This window comes from Mustela nigripes, chromosome X (genome assembly GCF_022355385.1).
Source record: "Mustela nigripes isolate SB6536 chromosome X, MUSNIG.SB6536, whole genome shotgun sequence".
Lineage (NCBI taxonomy): Eukaryota > Metazoa > Chordata > Mammalia > Carnivora > Mustelidae > Mustela > Mustela nigripes.
In genome coordinates this window covers 116,264,259-116,280,570 of record NC_081575.1, presented here as the reverse complement: position 1 = coordinate 116,280,570, position 16,312 = coordinate 116,264,259, and the positions used below count along the sequence as shown (strand labels likewise).

At 46.4% G+C, this 16,312-nt stretch overlaps 1 protein-coding gene across 1 annotated transcript in view; it reads right to left on the bottom strand.

Moving 5' to 3' along the window:
• Positions 1-15,736, bottom strand: part of ARHGAP6 (Rho GTPase activating protein 6) — a 490,820-nt gene extending 475,084 nt beyond the window's left edge. Inside the window, exon 1 of the mRNA XM_059386131.1 lies at positions 14,220-15,736. Coding sequence (XP_059242114.1) covers positions 14,220-14,798 — 579 coding nt within the window. The 5' untranslated portion in view covers positions 14,799-15,736. The remainder of the gene's footprint in view (positions 1-14,219) is intronic.
• Positions 15,737-16,312: the final 576 nt, after the last annotated feature.

Sequence of the window (16,312 nt, the reverse complement as noted above, 5' to 3'; positions counted from 1 at the left end):
AAAACAAATAACAACAACAAAGAGAAACAGATTCAGAGAATGCGGCACAGGAGCAAGTGTGGAAGACAAAATAGGTTAACAGGATTCAGAGATACAAACTTCCAGTTATGAAATAAGTCGGGGGATGAAAAGTATAGCACAGGCAATATAGTCAATAATAATGCAGTGATTTTGTATAAAGAGTAACGATGCTGATCATGGTGAAAATTTCATCATGTTGAATCACTATGTTGTATACCTAAAACTAAAATAATAATATTATGTCAACTGTACCTCAATTAAAAATTTAAAAATAAAAATATTAAATTACAAGATATAATGGTAAATAAATAAAACTCTGGAAGAAGTCTCTCCAAATAAAAGAAAAAATTGGGGTGCCTGGGTGGCTCAGTTGGTTAAGCATGTGACTCTTGATTTTGGCTCAGGTCACGCTCTCAGGGTCATGAGATCGAGTTCCCCGAGTCTGGCTCCGCACTCAATGGGCAGTGTGCTTGAGATTCTCTCTCTCTCTCCCTCTGCCCCTCCCCTCCCCTGCTCACACATGCACACACACTCTCTCCAAAAAAATTAAAAAGAAAAAATTAACCTTTCTGCACTGTAAAAATACTGCATAGGAACAATGACTTGGAGAAAAATCTCCATTGGTATACTAAGTTAATTTTCTTCTTGACCATTCAACTTTCTCATCCAGTGAACTTTAAAAAAATAACTTTACTTCTTTAGAATGGTTTTAGATTTCAATGAACATTTACATAAGATAATCTACCATATCTTTATATAAATTAGAAATGATGCCTTATGAGGACAGTAACATACATAGCATGAGTTTAAATATTTCCTATAAGAGAGATACTTCTAGGTATAGAGAGACAAACTTGACAATCACAACCTACTAACTCTTCTGCATCTAGCTTCTCCCGGGGATAACCAAAACAGAATAATATTGCAAAAAGAAATGCACTAATCCATTTGTTCAAAAATTTGTAAGTCTGGGGCACTTGGGTGGCTCAGTTGGTTAACTGTCTGACTTCAGCTCGGGTCATGATCTCATGGGTCCTGCGATCCAGCCCATTACTGGGCTCCCTACTCAACGGGGCTTCTGCTTCTCCCTCTGTCTCTCCCCCAAAACCCCCACTCACATTCACTCTCTCTTAAAATCTAAAAGATTTTGTTATTTGAGAGAGCACGTGAGAGAGAGAGAGCACAAGCAGGGGGAGGAGTGGAAAGAGAAACAGACTCCCCATCAAGGAGGGAGCCCAGTGCAGGACTCGATCTCAGGACCCTGGGATCATGACCTGAGCTGAAAGCAGATGCTTAACCAAATGAGCCACCTAGGTACTCTGACACAGTGAGCTCTAATCCTGCATTTCTGTAAGTAGTTTCCAAGAGAACTTTGGGTCAATAGTATAACTTTAAACTATTCTTCAATTCTAGTTTGATGTATTCACAATTCTTATCTGCCAAAAAGAAAATATGACCAAACTTTGTGCTGACACTCAGAAAGAAAGCTAAGCCAACTTGCAGAAAAGGATAACACAATATTGGTGACTATCTGCAGAACAGGAGCGGCAGAATTCATTTGCAGCATGGTAAAAGTACCAGGGAGACTGGTTTTTTAACACAATTTCAGGAAGAATTTCCATGTCTATTATAATCTAAAGGCAGAACTGTGAAGGTCTTCATTTGTGGGGTCCAGGCATAGACTGGAGATGTCACAGATAGGATTTAAGTATCACATGGGTGTCTGTACTACATAGAAAACTTTTTAAAGCCTTCCCCTCCTAATATTCTCTTTTGTTCCTAGCCTGCTGAAGTCAGTCTAGAAATGTTAATGGGAGTTACAGTTAGATTTTGAGAGAAAAAACAAGCATCTGAACGTAGATGCTACAGCCTTATTTAGTGATGCTACCCTGTTCGCCTGGGAAGATGCTGGAGAGATGAGCCGTGAGCAAAGTCAGCTTGATCTCACGTGACAGTGGTGGTATGAGGAGGTGAGAAAAACAGCAGGCTTGAAGTGAGAAAGCAGTCTGCCGTTTACCAGCTAGAGAACCAGGGCTGGACTGAGAGCTATCCAGTTTCCAACATTCTAAGTGTTCTACAAACAAAAAGTGTCTGATGCAATGAACTTACTATGACTAGCATGTGGGAATAAAGGTTACGACCCCTAGGCCTGCTGGCATGTCGGGTTATAACAAATCCACAACGCAAGTCTGACAAATTGCTGTGTTCCAAGTCACTAGGCCAAAACACCGGGAGTGACAGCCTGCTGTTGCTACAGCGCCTATCACGAAAAGTATATCTTACTTAACAGCTTGCAAAATACATTTCAAATTGCCTTCCACTGTTGTCTAACTCAACGAGGCCTACTCACTCACTTGTTGATCACCTAAGCTCTCTTCGATAGCCACAGCAAAAAGATTAAGTTTGCCGGCACACAGTAGGTGTGGAATGCGTATTTTTTACAGATATAATATTTTAATATTTATTTCAATTTTGTTGCCTCCTTGTTGTTTGACCTGGGCACTTCCTCCACTTATTTAACCTTGTTCTCCTTTGTATCTTTTAGTCCTTCCTATGTGCTGGGCACTTTCCAAGTAATTAAGTGTTGAGATCCTCACAAAAACTCCCTGAGGCAGGCACTTTATCACCATTTGACAGATGAGGAAACTGGGGAGGAAATACACTTTGTAATTTCTCTAAGTCTACAAGGCAGAGCTGGGATCTGAACCCAGGCAGTCTGGTTCAGAGTCCAGCTCTAACCCATTCCCTTTCTTCCTCTCCAACTCAGTTTGGCTGCCTCTTAATCAGAGTCTCAGTGTCCTCATGTACAAAATAAACGTTGACAGCATCATCCCAGAGGACTGTTGTAATAACAGAAAGAAACCAGTGAGCACTCTGCAAACACGAACTGTTGTTTCACTTGCCATCACCATCAACGTCCATCAACTGAAATAAGGGCACAGAGAATCAACTGGAAGTTCCAACATGAGAAGAGTGATATTTGGCTCAAGAGCCACTAGGTCTCAGAGGACCAGCTTGCCTAACTGCTTCTTAACACCTGAGAGATGAAGTTATCAGCAATGCCACGCTTCTTCACACTTCGGCTCCTACTGGTGGTATGAATTCACCTATTTCCATGAGTGGCCCAGATACACAGAAACAATAACATGTCACTTTCCTTGATCGGTGGGCCACCCAACTCAATTCATTTCCAATTTCTCCACAGACATGAAGAGTCTTGGGTCCATCGGCACATCATTTGATGGGCGGTTTCTCAATTTGCTTTTAATTCTAATGGCTCCTCAAAATCTTTGGCTATTTAATAGGTCTGGTGTGATATGGCTGGGCAATTTTTCAAGATCATAAGTAGTTTTTAAAGTCCCTGTGTATTTTGAAAAACAATCTTTTTAAGCACTTTGCTTTCAAGGCCTAATGATCAGGCTACAGGATCTCCACGGTAACCAATCTCAGAAAATCTTGGGCTGGCTGTCAACTCTTGCACCGAATCTGCCTGAGCCATTACTGCCTCCCTTGCTGTGTCTTCAAGGCCAGCATTTCACATACATTAGGCCTAGGCCAACTGCATGACTGCTCTCTGGGTTTATGTTTTCCTGAAAAGATGGTGTAGCAACAATGTTGGTATATTTTCTAAAAGTTATAAACACCATTCTTTTTTTAACGGACATTCAAATTCGCATCCTGTAAAATCCAACCCTTTGAAGTGCACAGGTCAGCAATGTCCTAAAGGATATTCACCAGGTTGTGCAACCATCACCTCTATCTCGTTCCAGAATGTGTTCAACATCCCAAACAGAAACCCAGTATCCATTAGCAGTCACTCCCTGTCCCTCCCTACTGCCAGCCTCTGGCAGCCACTAATCTACTTTGTGTCTGATTTTGGCTCTTCTGGACAGTTCCTATAAACAGAATCATGTCATTTGTGGCCCCTTGTGACAAGCTTCCTTCACTCAGCTTGCTTCCAAGATCCATCCATGCTATGGCACGTTAGCGGTACTTCATTCCTTTTTATTGCTGAACAATCTTGCGGTGTACGGGCAGACCACAGTGTGCCTATCCCTTCAGCTATTGATGGGCATTTGGTTGTTTCCACCATTTTGGCTGTTACAATATTGCTGCTATGGGTATTCATGGGCACGTTTTTGCAAGGACAAATTTTCGCTTCTCTTGAATCTGTACCTAGAGGCGGAATTAACTGAGTCCTATGGTAACTCTACGTTTAATTTTTTGAGAAACCCTCATGCTGTTTTTCAAAGCGGCTGCACCATTTTGCACTGTCACCAATAGTATAGGAGCCTTTCAAAAGGGAGATATTCTTGCCAACACCTGTTATTATCCTTTCTATTGCAGCCATCTTAGTGGGCACGAAGGGGTATGCCATTGTAGTTTGGATCTGCAGTTCCCTAACAGCTCATGAAAGTATCATTCTTAACTAACACAATAACTAATTTCATTTTTTCACATGTTAAATTCTACCTCTTCTGCCGTATTGTAACAGAGTTGCAATTATAGTCTCCCTCTCTTTTTCAGAAGCAATGGCCCAGAGAGGATGCAGTAAACTTTAGAACAAGATGTCACGCCCCAAAGGTGTGTCTCCAGGATTTGGAAAACTGCTGTCAGAACACAGACTCCCACAAATCACTGACTGGCTTCTGATATGAACACACTTTGCCTGCTGCAGGCACCGGACCAGAAGAATCAGAATCCCACTGTGGAAAAATAAGCTCACAATTCTGCAAATCCTGAATGTGTCAAGACATGTACCATACTCAAAGCCTGTTTATTTTGAGATGGCATCTGGCTGAGCCAAGAAATGGAAATGGAGCTTTCTCAGAGAGATAGGGGACCAACTGATCAAAAGCAAAGTAAGAAGGAGAAGACAAAAATTTCTGCAGAAACCTTGGCATTAAGCGATAAAATCTGTATCGTGAAGCTCAAGGCCCAATCAGACTTTCTGCCATCTCTCACTCTCATACTCCACTCTTGGGAGACTTCTCAAAGTTCCTGGAGCATACTATGTTTTGCTGACCTACAGGTTGTTCCTGCTAGCCAGCGTGCCGCCTGCCTTCCTTTGTGTTTGGCCAAAGCCTCCCCATCCACTGGTTTCAGTTTAGACATCCCAGGCGCCCTTAGTCCTTGTACTGGCTTCCTATTGCCGCTGTAAGAAGTCACCACAAACTCTGCAGCTTCAAACAAGACACATTTATTGTCTTACTGTTCTGCAGGTCAGAAGTCCCACTGGACTAGGGCTGTACTCCTTCTGGAGGCTCTCGGGGAGGATCTATCTCCTCGCCCTTTTCAGCTTCTAGGGGATGCCCCATTCCTTGGCACATGACTCCTTCCTCCATTTTCAAAGCCAGCAGTGTAGCACCTTCAAAACCAGGTCATCCCTCCTCTTCCTCCCTCCCTCTCTCTTTCCCACCCTCTCTCACTCATTCTGTCCCCACATCTCCTTCTCAGACTCTGACCCTCCTGCTTCCCTATTGCAAGGACTCTTGGAGGGAGCCTGGGTGGCTCCGTGGGTTAAAGCCTCTGCCTTCGGCTCAGGTCATGATCTCAGGGTCTTGGGATCGAGCCCCACATTGGGCTCTCTGCTCAGCGGGGAACCTGCTTCCTCCTCTCTCTCTGCCTGCTTCTCTGCCTACTTGTGATCTCTCTCTGTCAAATAAATAAATAAAATCTTAAAAAAAAAAAAAAGGACTCTTGGAATGACCCTGGCTCACACAGATAATCCAAGATCATCTCCCACCTCAAGATTCTTAACTTAATCATATCTGCAAGGTGCCTTTTGCCAAGTAAGGTAGAGTAACTATGGGTTCCAGGAATCGGGATATGGACATTTGTTGTGGGGGTGGGCACTGCTCTGTCTACAGTAGTCCTATGATAATGCCACAGCATTCTGAACAGCACAGGGACCTGTTTATTTGAAAATGTTGCTTTCATAAAAGGGTCAGCACCTCATGGGGCCATGCCTGCTTGTTCCACATATGTCCCTGTGTCACGTTCACAGCCGGTACTTGATAAATATTTGATGACTTGCCTAGCTGAGTGGCCAGTTTGGTTTTCCTGGACCAGAGTTCCTAGGGGACAGAGGAGGTAGGCTAAGGTTATATTGTAAAAGCCCCTGAAATGACTCGCTAAGCAGTTTGGGTTTCATCCTGTACATACTGAGTCCCAGGAAAGGTTTTTGCTCAGAAAGTTAACATGATTACAAAGTGTCTTTGGAGTAAAAGGCCATAAGCCAGATGGGGAGAGGAAGAAATTGAAGGCAGGGTGGCCAAGCAGGAGGTCACAGCCAATGAGGACACGGGCTAGGCGGCAGCAATGAGAAGGAAGAGCTGGAGAAAGACGTAGGAACGGGGATACATTCCACTTCAAATCCATTTCAGAATGGAGCAAATGAGAAGTAAACACAACAGGACTGAGTAACTTATTTGAGAAGACAGGAGAAAGCAGAGGGGAGCACTGGAGATGCCTGCAACCTGGGAAAAGTAAGCAGGTGGAAGAATGGTGGCACCAGGCAAAATTAGGAATGCAGAAAGAGAAGCATGCTCACAGGGAAGGGGCATGACCTGCTCCGCTGCAGACGTGCAGAACATGAGGAGTCCAGCTGACACTGTGAGCAGACGTCCAGGAGGAAGGCAGAGATGTTAGGAACTCAAACATGTTAAGCATGTCCCCAAGAGAGATGATGGCTCAAGTCGCAAGACTGAATGAGATCATCACAGGAGAATGATTTGAAGGAAAAACAGAGGACCGAGGGGATCGGTGGACAAAGATGAACCAGCACAGAGACAGAAGAGCAAGAAGAGACACTGGAGATGGAGAGGCGGCAGCTGTGACTCAGGGTGGTGGCATCACAATTCCAGACTTCAAGCTCTATTACAAGGGTGTCATCATCAAGACAACATGGTACTGGCTCAAAAACACATAGATCAATGTAACAGAATAGAGAGCCCAGAAATAGACCCTCAACTCTTTGGTCAACTAATCTTCGACAAAGCAGGAAAGAATGTCCAATGGAAAAAAGACAGCCTCTTCAATAAATGGTGTTGGGAAAACTAGACAGCCACATGCAGAAAAATGAAATTGGACCACTTCCTTACACCACACACGAAAATAGACTCAAAATGGATGAAGGACCTCAATGTGAGAAAGGAATCCATCAAAATCCTTGAGGAGAACACAGGCAGCAACCCAATTGACCTCAGCCGCTGCAACTTCTTCCTAGGAACATCACCAAAGGCAAGGGAAGCAAGGGCAAAAATGAACTACTGGGATTTCATCAAGATCAAAAGCTTTTGCACAGTAAAGGAAATAGTTAACAAAACCAAACGATAACTGACAGAATGGGAGAAGATATTTGCAAACGACATATCAGATAAAGGGCTAGTGTCCAAAATCTATAAAGAGCTTAGCAAACTCAACACCCAAAGAACAAATAATCCAATCAAGAAATGGGCAGAGGACATGAACAGACATTTCTGCAAAGAAGACATCCAGATAGCCAAAAGACACGTGAAAAAATGCTCCACATCACTCAGCATCAGGGAAATACAAATCAAAACCACAATGAGATACCACCTCACAGCAGTCAGAATGGCTAAAATTAAGTCAGGAAATGAAAGATGCTGGTGAGGATGTGGAGAAAGGGGAACCCTCCTACACTGTTGGTGGGAATGCAAGCTGGGGCAACCACTCTGGAAAACAGCATGGAGTTTCCTCAAAAAGTTGAAAATAGAGCTACCCTATGACCCAGCAATTGCACTACTGGGTATTTACCCTAAAGATACAAACGTAGTGATCCAAAGGGGCACGTGCACCCAAATGTTTAGAGCAGCAATGTCCACAATAGCCAAACTATGGAAAGAACCTAGATGTCCATCAACAGATGAATGGATCAAGAAGATGTGGTATATATACACAATGGAATACTATGCAGCCATCAAAAGAAATGAAATCTTGCCATTTGTGATGACATGGATGGAACTAGAGGATATCATGCTTAGTGAAATAAGTCAATCAGAGAAAGACAAGTACCATATGATCTCCCTGATATGAGAAGTGGAGATGCAACATGGGGGGTTTGGGGGATAGGAAAAGAATAAATGAAACAAGATGGGATCGGGAGGGAGACAAACCATAAGAGACTCTTAATGTCACAAAACAAACTGAGGGTTGCTGCGGGGAGAGGGGGTGGACATTGAGAAGGGTATGTGCTATGGTGAGTGCTATGAAGTGTGTAAACCTGGCAATTCACAGATCTGTACCCCTGGAGATAAAAATACAGTATGTATTTATTAAAAAAAAATGTTTTTAATTAAAAAAAAATAAAAAGAAGTCCAGCTCAAAGGAGGTCTAAGAACAGTCCTGGAATCGTGGGACCTTCAAGAGAACTGTTTCTGTAAGTAATGGGGATGGAAAAGAGATTGCCAAGGAATAAGGTGCTTGTAGCCACAGACTTTTTCCAGGAGTTTGGCACTTTATACTGAGAGTCCAGAAGAATTTCCAGGTAGTTCTGCCCTTGGCTTATCTGAATTTGAGCTTAATCCTTCCAATCTGTAGCTTTAAGGAGGATGCTACCCAAGGTCCTTCTTGAGTCTAAAACTTGCTCTTTCCAACCTGCAAATCTCTAAATTCTGGTGAAAGTTCAATCTCCAGGTATCTGAGAAGTTACCTTCACATTATTCTCCACTTAAGTTTAAAATTACTTTAGGGATGAACTCTAACAGAGGGATAATCCAAGAGAGAGCATATGAAAGCTGAGTAACTATCTTCCTAATTTGTCAGTTCTCACAACATTATGCTGATTTGAGACATAATTCTTTGTAAAACGCCCTTTGTCAATTTCATATGCGAAGCTGTCTTACTGGAATTACTTTCTCTTTGGTGACACCAGTGAGCCTCTATTTTTAACAACAGTATTCATCTCTGCCTGCAGTTTAAGTTTTAATTCCAGTTTCCACCATTATATATTTACCACTCAATTTTTCCCTACACATATATTTAGACACCCCACATTTTCTTCCTATCCTCAGTATCTCTTGCAAAGGCTTTTTTTTCCCTCCCAATTCAGAGTTCTGGTTGACATATACTAGAAAAGAAGAAGAAAATGACATGAGAGAAAAAGTACTGGAAAACAAAACCTAGAATTCTATTTCTTGTATAAACTAGCACATTACACAAAGTTCCTCAACTTCAGTGCTATTGAAATTTCCAGCAGGATAGTTCTTTGCCACAGCAGCCTGTCTTACATGCTGCAGGATGATTAACAGCATCCCCGGCCTCAACCCACCAGATGTAGGTAGCGACCCCATACCCCAGCTCTGGTGACCAAAAACGCTGCCGGGTATCGCCACATGTGCTCAGGGTACAAACTCACCCGCAGATGAAAACCACTAGCCTACAGAGACGAACCCAGTAGTAGTTCAATAATGCCAGGAAACAATTTGCTAAAGTGGAAAAGAAATACAGAAGTATTGTGTTTATATGCCAACTCCCATCTGTTTGTAGGATGCTTGGCATGGTTTTCCCATGCCGGCCTCCTCTGAATCTCTGTACCCCCTGTGTGTTTCACTCTGCTAATGCACTGTCTCCCACCGCCTCACAGACACCAGATTGATCGCTCTAAAATACATATCTGATCATGTTACATCCTCATGCTTTTAAAACAAATCACCAATTTCTCCCATTCTCTAGCACAGGGTTTCTCCACCTGGGCACGCCTGACATCGAAAGACGGAGAATGCTTTGCTGTGGAACTGCCCCGTAGATCACTGGATGTTTAGCGGCATCCCTGGCTTCTCCCCCACTACATGCCAAGAGCACCTGCTGCCGTGGCAAACACACTAATGTCCACAGAAGATGTCCACGCCCTCATCTCTGAGACCTGTGAATATGTTAGGCTCTGTGGCAAGGGGAGTTAAGGGTGCAGATGGAACTAAAGGCTGCTCATCAACTGACCTCAGAACAATGAGATAGCTTGCGTTATCCAAGTGAGCCCGCTGTAATCACAAGGGTCCTTAGGAGAGTCAGAGAGAGAAAGGACTATGGAAGAGATGCAACAAGGCTGGCTTCGAATATGGAAGAAGGGGGGCACTGAAAAAGCTAAGGAAACAGATCGTAGAGCCTTTGGAACACAGTCCTGCCAACACCTTGCCTTTAGCCCTGCGAGGCCCATTTCAGACTTCTGACCTCCAGAACTAGAAGGTAATAAATGTATGTTGCTCTAAGCCACAAAAATATGTGTTATGGCAGCAATAGGAAATTACTACATCACCACCCCAAAACTGTCTTCAGACATTGCTAAATGTCCCCTGGGGATGAGGTCACCTGCAGGTTGAGAACCATCAGCCCACAAAATGTCCAGTCCAAACTCCTGGGACTTCCAACTTCAAAAGCGCTTTACGCCCTTTCACTTCCTTGCAGATTTACTAACAAGAGGGGCCTGGGAGCGTGGGCCATGAGCTCTGGCCTTCCTGCCATTGGCATCCATGCCCAGAGTCAGTTATGATCCCCCAAATATGTGCCTGATTTCTGGTCTCATTAGGTTACTATATAGACAGCCACTTGCTTGCTACATAACATAAGCCACAGATGTGCTCACCTCCTCCTGCAGACCAGCGCTGCACTCGAGCGCCACTAAGTCCTCTTCGTTGGACACCCTGACGTCACCGACTCCTCTGTGCCTTTGCGCGTCCACTCCTTTCTCTTCCACCAAGGAATCACCTCCCTCCTTCTTCTAAATGGCAGGCACCCCAGAAGATCAAGTTCAAGTGTTCTCTGCACAGTGAAGCCTTCCAAAATTCTCCAAAGCACAATGAATCATCACCCTCCACCCACCCCACACACAGCCCAGTCCCCCACTGTCCTGATCCTTCTGCACTGTACCTACCGCTCAACTCATCTGTCCTCCTCATTAGACTGTGAGCTCCTTAAGGGCCAACACCATATCTTAGCCTCTCTGTATTTCTGGTACCTAGAGAAATCTTGCGCTTGAGAAGTGCTTATGGCAGGAATGAAGAAAAGAAGTCATGGGTAGAGAGAGATCGTGTTAATTACGGGTTCTCAAAGCCGGCAAGCTCCAAGTCAGCTATGAGCATAATCGGTAGCTCTGACCCGTAAGCATCAGGAGAATGCCAGGGTTGGAAGGAGACCTCACTCCTCTGAGATCAGAATCAGGGACAGAGCTGGGCTTCTAAGAACACGAGTTGAGAAGCACGTACCAACTGGGTCACCATGTACCATTTATTCCTTTGCCTTCTCTCTTTTTCTACTCAACAGGTATTCTACCCAGCATGTCCATGAATCCATTTTTGTTAAAACAATCCTGAAATACATAGTAAGGAAATACTAATAGAGTCGTAGCTGACTTTGTTTAATACCTCCTTGTTTTAGGCCATAAAAGGGCCATTTGGGAGCTCTGAGTGAACACAAGGCACAGAACTACAGGCACTTATGGGAAGCTTGGGAGCGGGAGCCACTTTAGGAACAATTTAGTTTAAAACCAGAGAAGCTGCTCAAAGAACTATGCAGAAATAACTGTGATCCATCCCTGGCTAGACCTGAATGAGGGTGAATTCTCAGGTCTGGCTACGGATTCAGTGGAAGATAAACAGAACTGTTCATGAACCGTCAGAGGCACACATGACCAAAGAGAGGTCCATGTGGTTTTAGGAGGGGACAGAGGCCTCAGGGAAACTTCATGCCAGCTGAGAGCAATGACATGGGCGCGCGCTGGATAGGTAGCACGAGGAGCCCACATTCAGCTCACTGGTGCAGTGGTTCTCAGCTGGGGCAATTCTGTCCCCCACAGAACATTCGGCGGTGTCTGTAGACATTTGTCACTGGCACACTGGTGGGGAGGAGTGCTACTGGCATCTAGCGGGTAGAGGCCCAGGACACTACTAAACATCCTATGAGGCACAGGATGGCCTCTACCACAAAGAATCATCCGGCCATAATTGTCAACAATGCAGAGGCCGAGAAACCCTGAGCCAGGGCAACCAGGAAAAGCAAAGCAACCCAAGTACCCCCTCCAGAGCCCACGTGAAGTAACCTTGCAAGGTGTCCATTTGCTGGACTTTTGACATTATTGATAAAGAGTCACTTTTAGGAGAGATGAGCCAGCTCGTTTGCAAGTGAAGAGAAGCAGTGCCCAACCGCATGAATTTCCTTGGTTTTTGAGATGGTTCCAAAGCCTTAAACCTTTGAAAGGCAATCTAGACCCTTAAATCCCAGACCCAGGGGTTAAATAGGATATCTGGGCCTCTACTAAACAAAACCAGCCTCGGACATTCCTTCCATCCAGTCACGCCATGTCTGCTTTGAGACTAAAGAAATTGTGTGCGCGCACACACACATACACCCACGTGAACATTTGATGAGAAAATGTTCTTTTGCTAGATGGCTATGTACTAAGTTTTAACCAGTGCAAAGAGGTGAAAGTTATGGTAGACAAGCTAGCCAACTGCCCAGACACTGCACAGAAGAGTGAAAAGCCACCGGTATTGCAGCAGTTCACATACTTGTCCATTGATGATGAGATTTTAGTGGATAAGAAGATAATTTCTAACCAGCCGTGATCATCTATAGCAGAAGACCTTTTGGTCGTAACGGCAACAGCATCTGGATACTATATTTCAAGTATGTACAGTTGTTAAGAAACGCAGAGACATTCTTAATGATGCAATCGGGTTTAAACGTGAACATCAGTGGCTGTCCAATCCAAGAATCTGGCTTGCTTTTGCATTTCTCTCTCCTCTCAACTCACAGGATTATTCTGATAATGTGTGCTTCTGCTGTACAGCAGGAATTCAGCCCCTTTTAAAGACCAAGAGAAATTCAACATCTAGATTTTTTATCCTCTTCCTAATGCTGAGCTCTCTGGTTCGGAGAGAATCTCTTGTTCTCTGACTTGACTTTTCTTTCTACTGCCTATCTTCCTCAGGAAAATAGGCAGAACAGTCAGCAGGGTTTGTTAGTTTTTGTAATCCATACTCCCCACCCAACAGCAAGTTACTTTGACATAATAACCAATATTTTATTAATATGTGATACTAATATTTCTGATTAACACTGTTGATTTTTCTAAGACAGTCTATTAAAAGCCAAAATTTCATAGTTATCTCATGGTAACAGAGCGAGGTATGATCTTGGATGCTATTTTCAAACTGTTTTTCTTGGTTGCGTTTCCTTTATTTAGTCCAAATCTCCAGCAATTACATGGTATTTCATTTCATTTCTGTAATTCTAACTGTACTTTAAAATATTTAATTACAACTGATGGAATCTCCCTTCCCTTATGGAAAGAGATCCAAGGCAAATCTATAGAATTTGTGAACTGAAAGAGATTGGAAGTTGTTCATTTCTAAAACAACTACTATTTATTCTCTAAAAGCATGCTGCCTTCCAAGTACCCATCGACCACAGTTTCCCAAGAGCTCTAGTCTCCATTCTTCTTAACCAGACAGCAAACATTTTAAAGGTACCAAATAGCTCCCTCTCAGTTCCCTGTTTATTAAAGATTCCCGATTCACATATATTTCACTAACTAGTCGTTGTCCTTAGTGGAACTTGGGGCATATTTCCACGATCTCTCATAGCCTGAACAGAGATTCTTTTTCACCTAGATTAAACTAGTACTCAGTATCATAGATACCTGAAATTAGACCTGTAGAGAGAAGATAAGATCAAACTAGAGAATTCTAGTATTTACGCCCCACTCCACCCAAACACACACACACACACACACACACACACACACACCAGCACCCTCCAGAATAATGTTTCTGAATTCTCTGTAGAACAACCAGATGGCAGACATATTTCAAAACACATTACATCCAATCCTTATAAGAGCACAGGAATTAGATCATTTGAGTTCTGAAAAATATCCCCAGTGCATGAAGGGATCAGACGACCCTCAGACACCGCCCGCAGCACCGACAGGAAAGCACACCAGCTCTCCCTGCAGCTCCCACCACTGCTCCAAAGTGAAGCCAAGAAGTCCTAACAAGACACACATGGGTGGCCACTAGGGACATCCCATGTCCAGGCACCATTTAACCAGCCAAAGAGGGACAGCCACACCATGGAGACCTCTCAATGGGTCCCTGGCACTGTAAACGTGATGGAATGAAACAAATGCCCTGGGGGCCAGCCTTGGGCCATGAGAATGCACAGCACCGGACCCTACCTACCTCGGACTTCCACACAACGTAGGGGTGGCTGTGGCTGTTGGGGGGGGACTGGAACTTCCTCTGCTGGAGCCACCTCCTGGGAGAAGTGAAGATGCCATTAGGGCCACCCCCCGAGGAGCAGAGGATGGCGCTGCGGCCACTGCCAGGCCCAGCCAGGACTGAAGGCAGGTCCCAGGCCATGCTCTTCTTGAGGCCACCGCGACCCAGGGGCACCTCATAGTCAAAGTGAAAACTGCCAGAAGGCGACTTCTCCTGCGGGGTGCTTGGCGTGGAGAAGGATGAGCAGAGGGGTCTAGGGGGTGGGAGTCGGTTGGCCCTGGGGTGTGGGCCCCTAGGGGAGGACGCCGAGCGGGAGCCCAGACCCTCGGCTGGAGGCAGCGGGGAGCAGAGGCGGCCCCCGGTGGCCCCCCGCGAGCTGCCCTCCACGCCGGTCTCGCCCCCGCAGCCGCCGATCAGGGCCGGGTCCAAGCTGCGGGTCTGGCGCAGCTTTCTCTTGGAGAAGCCCTTGGCCGAGGCCGAGCCACCCGAGGCCGGCGAGGAGCAGGAGAAGACACTGTGGAGTAGGCTCTGCGCGGACATCCCGGCGTGACTGTGCCTAAGGGCCACCCTCTTCCCGCTCTCGGGACGCAGGCGATTTGGAGCCGGGAAAGGAAGGGGGCTCAGACTGGGCTGCCAGGCGGAACTGGCCCGAGGCTGGCCGAGGGCGGTGGAGGGCGGTGGAGGGCAGTGACAGGCTCACGCGCCACCAGCGCGCTCCAAGTGCCCCAGCGGGTGCAGAAGCAGAAGATCCATCACCAGCCTTCTAGGGAAAGAGGTCGGATGGCCTCCTGCGGCCACTAGAACTTTCCCCCAGAGCCCAAGTCTCGAAAGGGGTGAGGAAGAGGAGGAAGGTCAGGCGCTCTCTGGGTTCCCAGCTCCAGCCCGCCAGCGCCACTCCCCCTTCCCAGCCGAGGCAGGAGACGCCGCGCTCCCGCTCCCTGGCTCTGGACAGCCTCGAAGTCTTCAGCAAGCTCCTCCTCGCGCCCTGAGGACGGTCTCGAGGGCTGGGGAGGAGGCCTCCAGGGCGTGCGCTCAGGGCGCGTCCGTCTGTTGCGCTCCCCTGCAATGCGAGAGGGACTTCCTCCGCTCTGAAGTTGGGCGCCCGAGCTGCGCCTGGGCTGTACGGTCCTTGTGCCCCGGCCCCTGAAGCTGCGCGTCTGGCCTCCACTTGGCTGCTGTGCCCACTCCTCCGACTGGCTAGGTGCGAGAGTGTCTCCAAGCTCCAGGATCCCTCGGGGTGCAAACCTTGCTACGAAGTGGGGACACGAACCACGCTGCGCCTAGGGCCTCCCGAGGGCTGAGTGGCTACGGTGGGAGAGAATTCCTGGCTGCGCTCAGGGAGCTATGGAAAGAGCCCCAGTGGCGAGAGTCTAAGCCCCACCGGATAAAGGCTCTGGATCTTCGCAACCCAGCTGTGGGCCCAGAGCTGGAGCGGAGCGGTCCCCGCACGCTCACGCTGGAGGCAGAGGGAAGGGGGTGGGCGGGCCGGGTAGGGCGGGAGGGAAGCCAGGTCTGGAGCTGGGGCGGAGCCAAGAGCAGGAGAAAGCAGAACGTGGAGTTTTCCAGGCGCCAAACCCGGCAGCCGCGCTGTGAGAGCGCAGCTCGCTGCTGATACCCGGTGTCCAGGGGAGATAGCTAGTGAGGACGGAAGTTCGGACCTTCTCCCTGTCTCCCCTCCCCCAGATAGAGGGGGCGCCAGCTCCACTCACGTTTCTGGAAAGGAAAGGAAGTGTCAGATTGCACCCCACCCACTGGTGTCAGATGGGCAGCCCAGGACGGTTGCTCTAAAGTTGGAGTTCAATCTCCTGTCCTCCTTTTCCAACCCCTACAGCTTTTTCTTTCTTTTCTTTTCTTTTTTTTTTTTTTTTTTTTTTTTTTTAAGGGGGCATTTTTATGTTTAAAAACTGAGTGACAAAATGAACGGGCTGGAGATGGGGACCTACTATGGAGGTGGGGGGAATCCTGGCCCAGTAAGGGTCATGTGTGAATGTACTCGAGGAGGAGGGGTGAGTGAGAGGCAGGCGCCCAAAGCAGCGTCCGCCCAGAGGCTTCGG